Genomic DNA, 11,587 nt, shown 5'->3' with positions numbered 1-11,587 from the left:
GTACAGCAAATATTTAATATCTATTTTAATTCGCTTCTAAAAAGTACTTAAATGCTCGTTCTGGAGATCGGGACCGACCCGCCGCGGTGGCTCAGTGGCTAAGGCGTTGCGCTGCTGAGCACGAGGTCGCGGGTTCGATTCCCAGCCACGGCAGCCGCTTTTCTGATGGAGACGAAAAGCAAAGACACCCGTGTGTTCGAGATTTCGGCGCACGTTAAAGATCCCCAGGTGGTAAAAATTAATCCGGAGCCCTCCACTACGGCGCGCCTCATCGCCTGCATTGCGTCGCCGCGTTAAACCCTACAATCAATCAATGGAGATAGGGACACATCGCTAGCTCCACTAACCTTGACGTCAATCTATTGCCAGCATAACAAAGTTTCAGTGTGGTCATACCATGTAAGCGACTTGAGCATTGCAATGTGAGCCCCAGTTAGCACAGTTACCTGTTTGGTTGGATCATCGACCAGATTTAGGGGTTGGATCAGCAAACGAGTGTGAGTGATGCGTGAGCCCCATCTGCTGCGCTACAAAGCACCATGCCTGGCTACTGTTGTGTTATGGACTAGACTACTACTGTCCAAGCAAATTCAGTGACCCTGTAAGATTTCACAAGTTCCCAAAGACGAAGCACAGATAATCGCAGAGAGCCAGATGGCCATGACTCAAGTTCTAGAGCGGCTCCAGGCAATCTACTTTTATTGCTCTTTATTACACTGGACGCAGAAATGCACTGCACACACCATAGAGTTTCATGCAATAATAACTAGAGGGGAAGGTGGCACTAGTGCCAACATGAACACGGCGGCGGCACTTACGCTTCAATGGGAATGATGGGTAGTTCTGGAACCGGATTGCGTAGGATCGAAACGGGCCTATGGCTGCGCAAATTGTGTTTTTTGACAAAAAAAACTCTTATTGCCCGGTTCTCCGTTAACAAATTACATAACAAACAAGACAATTAGTGACCAAAAACTGGTTTTGTATGAAATAAAACGGCGTGTTTCAATAAAAAGCAGACGCGGAGTCAAAGAGGTTTGTGGAGCAGGTTTGCCTTTTGCCGCCAACTACAGTGGGACGCAGACTTCTTTAAAAACTATTTGTAAAAATTTCGGCGCTTGTAGTTTGTAACACTGAGAAAAGTTTTGTGCTCATGAAAAAAAGAAACTGATTACCTTTGGAGAAGTTGTTCTTGCCTGAATTAGTGACATTCATCAAGCTGCGTTCCTATCAGCCGTCGGTGCTGCTGGTCTACCCCGTAGGAGCCGGCGCTCGCGTGAGAGGTGCGGCTGTTCCAAGCTATTCGTAACCGTCATCAGCTTTTAAAATACATTGCTCTGCTGAATGAGCAGTGCCTCAACTCCTAATTCACAGACAACTTCGCCACGCACAGCACCGTCATTTGTGTTTTCGTGCTCGCTGTGCCGGCAACGAATTGATAACCCATTCATTTCGCAACTCTGGTTATAAAACATTCCACTCATGGTGGTGTCAGTGCACGCGCGGTATGCAGTTGAAGGAGAAACGTATTTTTGAATGCTTCTTCCAACACCCGGCATAAGCAAACAAATGCATTCATGTAAGTCAAAAACAAAACGAAACTGCCTGCACGATTCAATCCATAGCAACTTCGACAAGCCATCGAGTGCCAATCCGTATCCAGAACTACCCATCACACCCACTGCAGCGGACGATCGCAGCGCTAGATTCCTTTCTAGTTATTGTATGAAACTATGGCACACACAACAGGCGCACTGAGGTAAGCCTGGTCGCTGCGCAGGCAGTGGCTGCGAAGTGGCACAGGCCGGCGCAGGTAGGTCTAGCGATAGCTTGTTACTGCTGCACTAAATGGGACTTAAGTCCTAAACAAAGCTGCACATACGAGAAAGGAGTTAATGTTGGGATGGCGAATTGGCTTAAAAAATCATCATCTGCACTGCTTACGAGATCGCAAATCGAATAACCGCCACAGTGTCAAGCCTAACATATGTAGGCGGACCTGTAGGCAGACCGGCTGGCTGCTCCCAGCAAGCGTCTCCCCATCCACTACCTCGCTTGTTGGTCTCCAGCCGTGGCAGTGATTTGCACTCACAGCGCCTGCATCGCATCCACGGCTGCTTTTTGGGCGGCTGACGAGATCTGTGCGTAGAGGCATTAGCAGAAACTGCCGCCGATGTGTAACCAACAGTGCTGCGGCAGCTCTGCTCTTCAGTAGAGCTTGGCGACTGCAAACAGTGATATCCGTCCGACAGTCACATCCTCTGTGTGAGCGAAGGAGCTGGCTGAGCGTAAGTCCGCCTACGGTGACGCCACGACCTCCCTTGGATTTTTCCACTGAAATGCTCCGTCGTGTGAATACCGCTTAACATGTGTGCGAGAATGGACGCCGCAGTAGAGTTGCAGCATACCGCAGCACCGCATGGTAGACACACATGGCAGAGCGTCCTCGCAACACTGTGACGTCGCTGCTCAAATTGGCACCCAGAAACCGAACCCTGTTCACATGAATCATGCGATAATAAATTATTTACTCAGAATATGTGAATGTGCGAGCATGTATCATGCTTTCTAAAGCAATATGAAACGTTTGCAACAAAGAATGCACAAGCAACAAATTTGATGTCTCAACCCCTTTTAAGAGAACTTAATTAAGACATAACCACACTGGGCCGATCATAAGAGAGACAACGGAAGTTTCCCCTGCGCCTTGTCATTGCAATTGGTTGTTCTGCCACACTGTGCTAAGAGTGCGTTACAGCTAGTATTTTGAACGTGACACGAGTCGTTTCCAAGATTTTTTGCACTTAATCTTATGCATCACTGCAGCGACGACAAACTACGTGGAAAGAAGCAGACGAGGTCACGCATCAGCGCAGTCTCCTTTCAAGTTGCATGCGCGCTTTGACATGCAAGTCTGTCGCTTTAGCAGATTGGTACAGTGCATGAGCTATTGCTGTTCTTAACTTGCGCCCAAATATAGTATAGGCCGGATAAATTCTTGTACTTTTGGCTCAACAGCTTATGCAGAAAAAGTTGTTTTCATGGTTCGTTTATTTCTACTGCTGTGGTGCAGTCTTGCATATTTGTAGATGGCGAAACTGCATGCTCTGACACTAGCCAGAAATGGCAGTGATTTAGCCCCCTAAGTAGGCAGTATTTTTTGCGAGATGTTCATGTGTTTGTAATACGCATTAGTCTCTTGTACCATTCTAAAAAATTTCACAGAAAGGGGCTTACACGCACCCTCTTATGGGGCCACCAAATTGCTTAATGCTATTATTTTCTCAATACAGGAGACTCGAAACAGAGCTGGATTTCGGGGAAAGTGAAGAATTAATTGTAACTGGTACTTTCTAGGCTCCAAGTCAGTGTATTATAGCGGGAAAAGGAAGTTGAAGATATTAAAGCGCTATGGCTAAACGAAATGTTACTTCACACGCATTCAAATCTCACTGTATTTGGTGTGCCACTCATCTTGACATGCTGGAGAGGTCTGTGAATTCCGGATGTAGATATAAATGAAGCCGGCAGAAAATTTGTCTTTGAAAATGAGTGGCTCCCAGCTTCTGGATGCTTGTGGCACAGCTTCGTGCACCTCTGGACATTCATGCTTTCGAATTCAGAACCCGTAAGAAATGCTTAGGTTTCCTCAGAATTTTTTTCTGCCATCTCTGCTGTGGCACTGTTATGTCTGAGAATAGGCCTCAAACTCCCAGCTACGTGTCGTGGTGGTTAAGGCGTTGTGATGCCGTGCCAAAGGACGTGGGTTCTATCCCGGCCGCAGCGGCCGCTTTTCTGATAGAGACGAAAAGCTAAAACGCCCGTGTGTTCGAAATTTCAGTGCACGTTAAAGATCCCCAAGTGGTCTAAACTAATTCGGACCCCTCCACTTCAGCGCACCTCACAGCTCAGGTGTTATCACAGCGCATCAAACCCCATCAATCAAACTCTCGGCTGGCTATCTTGAACTGGTGATTTAGTAGTCGGGTGACCTGTTTTTCTGACCTTTTGGACGCCGACCAGGAGGGAGACGTGACGGTCTTTCATCTCGTGACCGCAGTAGAGCAGGTCGGCGAGTGTGGTGACGCTCGAGTCGTCGCGGAGGGGGATCTGCGTCAGCGGGAGCATTTCAAGGAAGACGTCCTCGTCGGCGATGGCCACCTCGCTGCGAGGCTCTCGGTCAGCACTCAGCACCAGATTGAAAGGGCTGCCACAAATGGAAAGGAAAGGAAAACCAAGGCATGAATGAGTTGGGTAAACCAAGGCATGAATGAGTCATTGGGTAGGCAGTCAAAGTGTCTGCACAAATCATTTTTAAAGTGAGACCTTTTGAGAACTCGGAAGATTTTCAGAAGCGCAAACATTGGCCATTACACTTTCAAAATCAAATTTGCCTGTCACACATGTGAAATTGATTGTCATTGAACTTTGTAGTCGTTGCTTTTCACACAGCAGCTAGTATAACCACTTGTCATTGCACTAACCAGTTGGCTATGGTTTATTTATTTAGAGCCTCAAACCTAGCATGTTATGGACAGCGCAATCATTTCAGCGATGATTTAAATTACGGCCCGTCAGTCAAACTGGAAAGTCAGTCACTGCAAAGTCTCTATTTGGAAGCAGTTAATACTACAGGGCTTCTGTCTTTGGGGAAACAAAAGTACAAGCTGGGATGTGGGCATCGACAAATGCTGCAACACCTTTGATTGGCCTGCTTCTACGCACACTGCTTCATTCTCACCGTGCGTGCAGCTAGTCGAGGCATAACAAAAGAGGGGGAGTTACAAGTTGTAGGGCCCATTAGAGCAGGAACCTTAAATCGGACTTGTAGTTACTTGTAATTGTGGGCATTGAATTTTCACCCAGCTTATACATATGTGGGTGTGAGGGCTGTGCCACTCAGGAGAACAGCCTGCAGCCTACATTGAAATTATTGAATAAAATGTTCTGACATGTATTGGCACGCCCAAGCTGGCTGCTGGAGGGAGGCTTTCGTTGATCATTAGATACGTATTGACACGATAGACACGTATGGACACGATAGCGTGAGCACTGTGTTGTATTGCCAGGGCATAAAGGAAGCTGCGTTCACGTACCTCGAAGCGTCAGGTGAGTACTGGTCCTGAGTGGAGCCCAGGTTGCGGTCCCGAACTTGCACATTGCTCACACGCACTGTGAGAGGTGGGAACAAATGGAGGAACGACAAGCAATGGTCAAGTGGAACTTCGTTCACTAGCTTTTTGCGAACTATTGGCGAATTCGAATGGTTGCCTTGGAGCAAGAAATGCCGCTGCAGGGCAACCGATGCAATTTATCATTAACCTGAATCAGTGACTCTGGGTCAGGTTAGAAAAGTGCGGGGGAGTCAGTATGTCACACACTTCACTGCCGATACCCTCATAATGTTGTGGGGCTTTAGTTAGTCTGTGATTGTATCATCTGAGATAAAAGTAAGCAACCGCCTCACTACACAAGTGTTGCCTTAACCCCTAGGTTTAGCGTATGGGGTGCAAATCCCTTGTCCCACATTGATCACCTTCCAAAAAGCATCTAGAGGGCGCTACCACACCCTGGTATTATTGATGGTCACAGTATCGACAAAATATTGCTGTCTGCTTTTTCTTAAGCTCATTTTGTGACTGCGCTTGTGTCCCTTAGCATACAAAAGGGGCATTGTACCTCGACATGTACATTCAATGGGAAAATACTCTGATATCATCTCTTTTGCGCCATCAAACTGTTTTGGCGTCATCAGAAAGTTGTAACATCACTAAAAAAAAATTTTATGATTGTCTTGATGAACTTTTCATGCCTAGCCTGTTATGGCGGACTCATTTCAATGATGTGAGATTCCCGAGAATTTCTCGTATCGCTGTCCTCTTGAAAAATAACGCTACTCATTATGTGATGAAATGACAGACAGCTAACTTGGGGTAAGCAAATCATGGCACAGTGCGCATGTATAGTCTTTGTCGAAACTTTCTAGGCCAAGTCAAAAATGCATAGGCCAAAAAAAATTCTAAGTACAAGCTTAGCTCACTAGTGAGGATGAATTGTTTTATTCCAGGAAGCTGGAGAGGACTTGTTCTTTTTTACCGCCATGTAATATTCTGGCCACAGTTAAATGTTAAGCTTTTGGTTTGAATTCTTGGTGGCCCGAAATGTTTAAAGTGGTCTAGAAAATTTTGACAAAGGCTGTATTTGGGTATGAAAAGCAGCCGTCAAACTTACCGCAGTCACCAATCCTGAAGATGACCGCCACCTTGTCCACTTCAGCCCGGTCACCCCAGCAAGCGGCATTCACCGTGTCGCGCACGGAGTCCCTCAGGGTGAAATTGAGCACGCTGCGGTTCTCGCTTCGCCCCGAAGACGACGTCGAAGCTGTAATAAAAACTCTTTTATCGTTTGATCAAACAGACGCAGGATTTCTTTGCACTGACATGCTTCTTCGCTTAAATACTTCGGAGCTAACTTTAATGCTGACATAACATCCAATTCCCATGCTGAACTCAATCCTAGGAAGACAGAGAGAAATTTTATTGAAATGAAAAAAGAAACACAGAAAGGTTGGCTTGACGGTATTAGTCCTGGCCAGCTATTCTGTGTGTGGAAAGAGGGAGGGGAAGAAAGAGCATGGATAGAGGATTAAAGAGATGAAGATGTTGAAGAAATGAAAGATGAAAGAATGGCTATATACGAACAATGCTATACAGTAGACTCCGGTTAAGACGAACTCGAAGGGACCGTAAAAATTTCTTCGTGTTATTAGAAATTCGTCTGAAGCGGAGGGTTTTGGCATTGTGGACGTTACAGGAGAGAAAAAATGTTGTTCGTCTTAACCATGTGTTTGTCTTAACCGATGTCATCTTAACGAGAGTCCACTGTATTCATACGGTTCATGTGTTATATATCGTTCATCAAGACGGGCGTCAACCACAATATTGCTGCCAGGCCACTGCTGCTCTGAAATGTCAGCGCTAGCACTAAAAAAACTTGGCCTCCTAAAGCACCATTTACAACAAACAAACTCTAATACCATGTTTTGTCAGCACTAGCACTCAAAAACTTGACCTTCTCAAGCACCATTTACAACAGACAAACTCTAATACCATGTTTTACATGTGCTTAATGAACAAGACTTTTATTGGGATATGGCACCAACATCACTTTAATCTTACCAGTTTACTAAAGTACATCCCAAATAAAGTTGCAAGGTTCATTTTATTGTCATATTCTTGGCATCAAAGTGAATCTCCACTGAAAAAAATTCCTAATCTTCCACCTCTCACCGTTCACCCGAGTTTTCCAGGCTATCCTACTTCCACGCTTTATTTTCTAGTGACCACTCATTTGTGTGCCTTTACTTTAGCCCTGTATCTTTAATATAACACGATATTTATCAAAGCAAATAATTATAAAATTATTTAGTAGTCAGCATAACTTAATGGAATTCAACACCCTGTGCAGCTATCTTCACAGAAACCTAATCTTGGAAACTGCCTATTTAGCATCCTTGAAAGTCATTTGTGACATATATTGAAGTATTATGTTTTCTTATTTTGGTTATCTGTGCTGTTTAAGTGTTTCTGGTGCCTCTTATGTTTCCTTGATTTTTATAAAAAATATTTTTTTTGTTCATGTCGTGTATTAAATGTTCACTACACTTGTTGAGAGCTCTTTATTTTCTTATAAAACTATCTCCTCCTATGTGATGCCCCAGGGCCCTTAGGCTGTGTAAATGAATAAATAATTTCATCAGCTTTCCAGGTGGTTGAAAGCAGAATGAAAGGTTGGCTGCTGAGTGTAAGTATTTCCATAATTTGCATCAGAGTGATTCATTTTACCACCATTAATTATTACAGTAGTTGCTAACTGTCTTTGCTACATGTTTGTAGATATAAACTTGTTGTTGAAATAACTGTTGTTGAATGTTACCTTAGCTCTTAAAGAAAATGTGATAAAAAACTAACCTGCCCAAGAGTGTGGAGTTCTCGCAAGTTAGGCTTGACGAGTTCTTTGAACGGGCGTCATTTTTGGACAATAACACTGAAATAGGCAGTACTAACCACGTGCGGTGGTTATTCCGCATTGCTTAAGTCCGGAAACCACATCCAGCCGGCTGCAGAAAAAAAAATATAGCAGCGCGCACACCGGAAGCGGGCTTCTTTGCAAAGTGCGTGTTCACGCGGCGAAGGTGACGCGCAGGGGCTCAAGTCGGGCGGAGCAGACGATTCTGTGAAGCGCGCAGTGATTGTGTGTATTGTATTATGAATCTCGCAGCTACCGAGGCACGCGTTCATAGGTGTTTCAACACGCATTCTTCGCGCTCTATTTCTTTACGCAAGGTTACAATGTATATTTTCTTAAAACGTAAAATACATTGCGTGGTATCTGTACATAAACGACCGCAATTATTGGTTTTTAATTTTCGCTTCCCTCCTTGCTGGAAGCAGTTTCGCTCGTTTTAACGTGTTTATTTTCGTGTTATTTGGCACTAGCCGAACTGACCGACAGCGTTCAACACGCAAGTCAATGCACCCTTGTTAAGTATCCCGAAGTTAAGGCAAAGCAATGCCGACTTTGCATCGACCTTCGCAGTAAAAAACTTACCTGTACTCCCACCGATGGTTCGTACAGCTTGCTTGGCGATAACAATTCCGAAAACAGTTACTTTGGTAGCATTAGCATTCAGGTTGTCAATCGATGTCCTGTTGAGGGCAGCGTCACGGTCCAACTGCGTCAGCAAGCTGCCGCTGGCACCGGCGCTGGAAGGGAACATTGTAAACGGTAAATACAGTGCACTTCGCTCTGTTCTAGTTTAGCCCTCCAAGCGTAGGACGTTTGAAACGTCGTTCTGACGTCTTCTGTTTTAAATAACTCTACAGCGAGCACTTTTAACAGAGCAGCAGTACGGGGGCCCAACTATCTTGGACGGAGCGCGCTGCGCAAATGCACTGTTTCAGTATCGTTTGCGTTTAACTTCGTCGTGTTTAAGCGCGGACAGTCGTTTTCTTAGCTAAAATAGATGGAAAACGTGAAATAAACATGAAATAACGAATAATTTGTGCATATGGACAATTAAAATTCGAAATAAAAAACTAGTTAAGGATGCAGCGTTTGAATTTGTCGTCTGCTACTGATTGAGCTGTGCGCTTCTGTGGTAACGGTTATCAGTTCGCCTTGCCGCTTTGTTGCGGAAATATTTGTCAGACCTTTTTAACACCGTTTTTTTTAAGACCGTTCGTACTTATATATACTATGCTCAAACAGAATTCTTTTGTGTGTGTTCGGTGCCTCAGCTGCAAACTGCAAGAGCAACAGTTGATTGCATGCGGCTTCAATTTTTTGTCGTCTGTTACCCTACCGCCTTAGTTGTAGGCGTAACGGTAAACAGTGTGCAGTTGTATTGTGCTAGGAAATAATTTAATTATTTTACCGCGCGTCTTTATTCATGTTTAACATATGCCGCCAACAAAGAATAAAACTAAAATTAAGAACGTTCTATACCAGGCGCCGCGTCGGTGGAACCGTGGTTCCATGCTTCCCATGCGCCATGCATGGCGCTTGGGAAGGGCTATGTGCTGAGGCTTCAGAACACTTGCCGAAGTTCTGATACGCCTTCCCCACCCTTTACTTGTTGCAATTGGGTATAGTGGACTAAGAGATTGAACTCTTTCTCTCCATCTACCCTTAAAAAAAATCTCGAGTTGCCCATAGACAGCGGCGTAGCCAGAAATAATTTTCCGGGGTTGTCATACGCCGCCGGTAGAAGAAAACCTAAAAGTAAAGAATGCCTGCGTGCAAAAATCATTTTATATTTTATTTTCTAATTTTCTTATTTTACTTTTACGTATAATGTGCCGAAATGTGGAGGACGGAGGGGGAATACACCCCTCAGACAATATCGGCCGGGGGTATTCTGATACCGAAACACTCCGCCCTTCCTCCCACCTCCCCTGGCTACGCCCCTGCCCAGAGACATGGCCGCTGGATGAAAGGCGCGCTGACCGCGCTCTCATCCAGCGGCCGTGCCAGAGATGTCAGGCAACAGAAAATTTTCAGCAAGTTAGTTCGCTCGAACGGCCTTTACAAGGTCAGGCAAGGAACAGATGCAGTGGCCCTACTTTTCTGCGATAAAAAGGAGTGCGTGCGTGCGTGCGTGTACGCGCGCGTGCGTGTACGCGCGCAATACGAACGGAACGCTGTATTTCAAGGCCAACTCCTCTGTGTCGAGACTTCAACGCACGTTAGAGATACCCAAGCGGTCGGAATTCTGTCCGAAGCTCTCCACTACGCCTGGCCTCACAGCTAGCCCATTTGGCGCGTACTCATTCGGCACGTACTCGGCACGTACTCCGCACTCCGGCATGTAGCCCATTCGGCGCGTACTCCGTGAATTTGAATTTTGGAAGCGTGGTGTGTTCGACATTCGACAGTCCGACATCTTGAGAATGGCGGCGCGCGGGAATTTTGCACGTCCCCACGAATCAGCGCTCCTATTCTTATATTGTTCTTCATTGATTCCAGCAGAAAGCCGCGAGTTTTGCAGTAGACGCAACCAACAATGCCAACATTCCTGGTGGCAAATATTCAGGGAGACACTTATTAGACTGCGAACGTGTGGGACTGCGAAAGCATGAGATTTTATTAAAGATGTGTGCGGTTCTCTGTAATTTTTGGTAAAGCTGCCGTGCTCATGTCCTTTAATTAACAATTCCGACGGGGTGGAAGGTAGACATTTGAGGCAGAGATGATCAACAGGAGATTACTGGAGGAAGACGTGGTTTAATCTCCTCGCCATTGGGTACAGAGGGTTCTAAAAAAAGTGTTTATCCTTTTTGCCCTCGTTAGGTGTCAAATTTTGGAACACCCTGAAAGTAATTTTTACCAATTAATTACCACTACCCCCAAAAATTATGGCACAGAAATTCTGAAACTTGTGTACCTTGTGTGCTAATGCGTAAGCATTTTTTTTTTTTTTTTTGCAAAGAAGCTGTAGCCTCTGCACGCATTTCCGGAAGCTCGACAACCATTAACTGCGCAGATTGTCTTATGTCACACGCGCTGCCCATCGCAGTGCCAAAAGGCCACAGAAGTATTACCACGGTTTTTATAAGGACACACGCTTGTCTGACCGATAGTAGGGACACTGTGAACCGTCTTTCATTCGCGCTTTTGGCTAGTTTACCTGTTCTATTTTAGACATAGCTATTGCCCGTGGTTGTGTTTTTGTAGTCACCTTTCTTTTCTCATTCATCAAGATTCACTGCCAATCTTTTCTATACCCTTTCTTTCCTGCCTTTCATGTACTGTACTTTCCTTCCTTCCTTCCCCACATGCACACCCTTCCTTCCTTCCTTCCTTCCTTCCTTCCTTCCTTCCTTCCTTCCTTCCTATACTTCCCCACATGTATTCCCTTCCTTCCTTCCTTCCTTCCTTCCTTCCTTCCTTCCTTCCTTCCTTCCTATACTTCCCCACATGTATTCCCTTCCTTCCTTCCTTCCTTCCTTCTTTCCTTCCTTCCTTCCTTCCTTCCTTACTTACTTCCCCACATGCATTCCCTTCCTTCCTTCCTTCCCCACATACA

General features: G+C 45.3%; 1 protein-coding gene across 1 annotated transcript in view; it reads right to left on the bottom strand.

Annotated features, from left to right (window-relative positions):
- Hdm (meiosis specific with OB domains hold'em) overlaps positions 1 to 8,879 on the bottom strand; it is a 38,578-nt gene extending 29,699 nt beyond the window's left edge. Inside the window, exons 1-4 of the mRNA XM_077670864.1 lie at positions 8,611 to 8,879; positions 6,232 to 6,381; positions 5,097 to 5,172; positions 4,006 to 4,207 (exon numbers count right to left, since the gene is read on the bottom strand). Of these exons, the coding sequence (XP_077526990.1) occupies positions 4,006 to 4,207; positions 5,097 to 5,172; positions 6,232 to 6,381; positions 8,611 to 8,779 (597 nt within the window). The 5' untranslated portion in view covers positions 8,780 to 8,879. The remainder of the gene's footprint in view (positions 1 to 4,005; positions 4,208 to 5,096; positions 5,173 to 6,231; positions 6,382 to 8,610) is intronic.
- Between the last annotated feature and the right edge of the window lie 2,708 nt (positions 8,880 to 11,587).

Source organism: Haemaphysalis longicornis, unplaced genomic scaffold, assembly GCF_048455015.1.
Source record: "Haemaphysalis longicornis isolate Haplotype H1 unplaced genomic scaffold, Haemaphysalis longicornis Haplotype H1 scaffold_5, whole genome shotgun sequence".
Lineage (NCBI taxonomy): Eukaryota > Metazoa > Arthropoda > Arachnida > Ixodida > Ixodidae > Haemaphysalis > Haemaphysalis longicornis.
This window is presented reverse-complemented; position numbering and strand designations above follow the sequence as displayed.